The 3,253-nt window shown below is 37.3% G+C and overlaps 1 protein-coding gene across 1 annotated transcript; it reads left to right on the plus strand.

Annotated features, from left to right (window-relative positions):
* Positions 1-569: 569 nt before the first annotated feature.
* On the plus strand, positions 570-1,825 carry LOC107609670 (uncharacterized protein At3g28850). The gene has a single exon (XM_016311683.3). The coding sequence runs from the start codon at positions 835-837 to the stop codon at positions 1,600-1,602; it is 768 nt and encodes a 255-aa protein (XP_016167169.1). The 5' UTR covers positions 570-834; the 3' UTR covers positions 1,603-1,825.
* Positions 1,826-3,253: the final 1,428 nt, after the last annotated feature.

Raw genomic sequence — 3,253 nt, forward strand, 5'->3', positions numbered from 1 at the left:
ATGCAGTTCGAACCACGTTGGTTTGATTTATATTAATATACGTTCTGGCGCATTACTGAAACCATTTTCAATTTGGCTTATATACGTAAATTCTAGATGGCATTGGCTTATAATGGTTTTTTGCCCTATTTTTAACTATCATTTTTAGTTATCAATTCAATTTTTTTAGTTTAATAATCTAATAACGTACTTTAACTCATACTTTTAAACATTAATAGTTAATTAATGATAAAAAATAATATATTTTAATAATAATTTAATATTTCTTTTCCATTTAATATTTAATTTTCTGAGTAAAACAATATCTTTCAAAAAAGAGAAATGGTTGCATATTAGTTTCCTTTCCTCCTTTTTTTCCCTCTCCAATCTTTTCAAAATTTGAACCTAACCTCTCTCTCACCCGTTCGCATTACATTTGACTAAAATGATCACAAGGTAGCAACTTGTGATTGTTTATTTGTAATTTATTTATTACCTTTCCCACTGTAAATCAATGTTAATTTTTTTTGGTGACTAAATCAATGTTAATTTGTTAATAAATAATAAATTTCCCCAAAAAGCACTAAAAAAAAAAACTGTACAAATAGCTCACTAAAAATAAGTATTAAACATACAAAATCGCACATGCTCTGCACTAGGTAGGGTTATGAATGAGTGACCCGCACCATAATAACCCATTTTCCATTTATACCCTTAAATCAATGCCAATCCAATCCCCTTCTTTTTCTCTTCATCAGTTCATCCCTTTCACAAACACAAAACCTTTTCTCTCTACACACACGCGCTATCCTTTTCCCCGAAACCACTTTCTGTTATCTCACACTTCACCGCTCCATGTGGCCACCGTGGCTGAGCTCGCCGAGCCGCGTCCGCACCACGCCGCCACCATCTCCGTCGCCGTCGCATTCCGGAGCTCGCTCCCTCAGCTTTTCCTGCTCCTCATTCAAAGACATCCAGAAACTCCTCCAAGAAGAAGAACAACTCGAACGCGGAAGCAGGCTCGCTCCTTCACCTAGATCCTCTTCACTCTTCCGCAGAATCCGCATCTCCACCTCCGTCCTCCGAGCGTTTGGCTCACGCGCTTCCCTTCCGCCGCCGCCACCACAGGCTACATTGCCTCCTGGCCTTGACCGTGGCGTCGTCATCTACTTCACCAGCCTACGCGTCGTTCGCCGCACCTTCGACGACTGCCGCGCCGTCAGATCGATCCTCCGGAACTTCCGCGTCGCAGTCGACGAGCGCGACGTCTCTATCGACGACAGGTTCCGCGACGAGCTCAACTCCATCCTCGGCCGCAAGAGCGCGACGCTCCCTAGGGTTTTCATCGGCGGCGAGTACGTCGGCGGAGCTGACGACGTCCGGCAGCTCCATGAGAGTGGCGATCTGCAGCGGCTGATTGAACGGTTGCCGAAGTCAAATCAGATCAACAGTTGCTGCGATCAGTGCGGCGGTTTCAGATTCGTGGTGTGCGAGGAGTGTAGCGGTAGCCACAAGATCTTTGCAGAGAAGAACGGCGGGTTCAGGAGCTGTTCATCTTGCAACGCCAACGGCTTGATTAGGTGCCCCACATGCTTCTTCGTGCACCCGCGCCACACCAAATAATTATGCTTAGTTACTTACAGCTCAGCTCACAACTACTCAGAGAAAATCCCCAACAAAAAAAGGGGAATAGTTAACTGTTTTAATTTGTTGATAAATAAACTAGTGTACGAATTTAGCGTTAGCGTGTGATTTCAATTTCTAAGGCATAAATTATTTAGGAGCCAGCTTTGATTTGTTATAATTTATGTTGCATGGACATTAATGATCACATGGAGTAACAGTACATGACTATATGCACCATTAGCAGAGGGAACTTTTTGTGGCAGACTCATGAGCGGGGAACATGACTTCAAAGTTATGTCTGGTTGGTGAATGCCAAATTTTGAACCCTGTGTCACGCACTAATTCAAAAGAGTGCTCGTAAGTAACTTTTTAGGGTTTAATTTTGGGGCAAGACCAATTCTAGGAGGTGGGAACTGGGAAGCAAAGGCACGTTGGACTCTGTTTAGGCTCTGGCCCAATTCTATGTTTCCTTGTTTTTGGAGCATTTATAAGTCGTTCACTTTTGCATATTGAGCCAACTCATTTCTCTTTTGTTGTCAACAAATCATTGATGATGATAACTAAAGTTAAGTAGCTAGAGTTAGGTATGTCCAAAAAAAAAAGTAGCTAGAGTTAGGGTTCAAAAGTGTTACTAAAAGTGTTATCTATCTATGATGTTACAAAATCCCTAATTTCTCACTCTGACCAGAAAAAAGAAGAGAGTTAAGTAGCTAATGGGTATGAAGAAAGATATGATTATATGAATACAATAATACTTCTCTTATTTGCGGCACAAATTTTAACTATTTAAGATCATTTCTTATTTTGCCTGCGCTTTGAAGCTTGTATGTGACCCACTGTCCGTCCCCTTTGAGTTCCTCAATTGAATGAGGAAATTTAGACAAATAATATCTAGTAAAATTTTAAATTAATTTCTAATAATTTTTTGTCTGGATAAATTAGTTCTTGACAAATTAATCCCGATTTTTCTAGTCACCAAAAAAAAAAAAAATCCCAATTTTTCTAGAATATTAAACAAACTAGTCTTCTAATAAAAAAAAGGACAAATTAATCTTTTACTTCTTAAAAAATTTTAAATAATTTAATTTCTCTATTACATTACTCTTTTTGAAAAAACGAATGACTAATTTGTCACATGTTAAGAAATACTAAGAATTATTTTGTTATTTTATTTTATTTAAAGCCAATTTGTCTAATATCTTAAAAAGAATCTGAGTCCAAATTATCGTTTTCTTAAAAACTAATTTGTCCAAACAAAAAAATTTGACTAATTTAACTTTAAAGTATTGCTCATAATATCCTTCTTGACCATTGTCTGGAGATATAGCCATATAGGTAAATTAAATGCTGGCTTAGGCCTCAGGTACGTATTGTTTCTGACATTACATAACCCTTCGCCCTCCACCAAAATTTAAACCTCAAGCAAGAATAGTGTGACTTGTAGTTAATTTTATGTAAAATTATTAATTAAAAATTATTAAATAATTTGATATATTTGACTAAATTATTATTAAATAATTTTTAATTATTAACTTCGTATGAGAATCTTGGCCATCTTCTTAATTCAAAATAAAAGACTAATGTTACCTGGGATATAAATTAGTTACATTAGTGTATTGAATCGGTGGCTTTTGTCATCAGTTTTATG

This window comes from Arachis ipaensis, chromosome B7 (assembly GCF_059453495.1).
Source record: "Arachis ipaensis isolate K30076 ecotype BB chromosome B7, ASM5945349v1, whole genome shotgun sequence".
Lineage (NCBI taxonomy): Eukaryota > Viridiplantae > Streptophyta > Magnoliopsida > Fabales > Fabaceae > Arachis > Arachis ipaensis.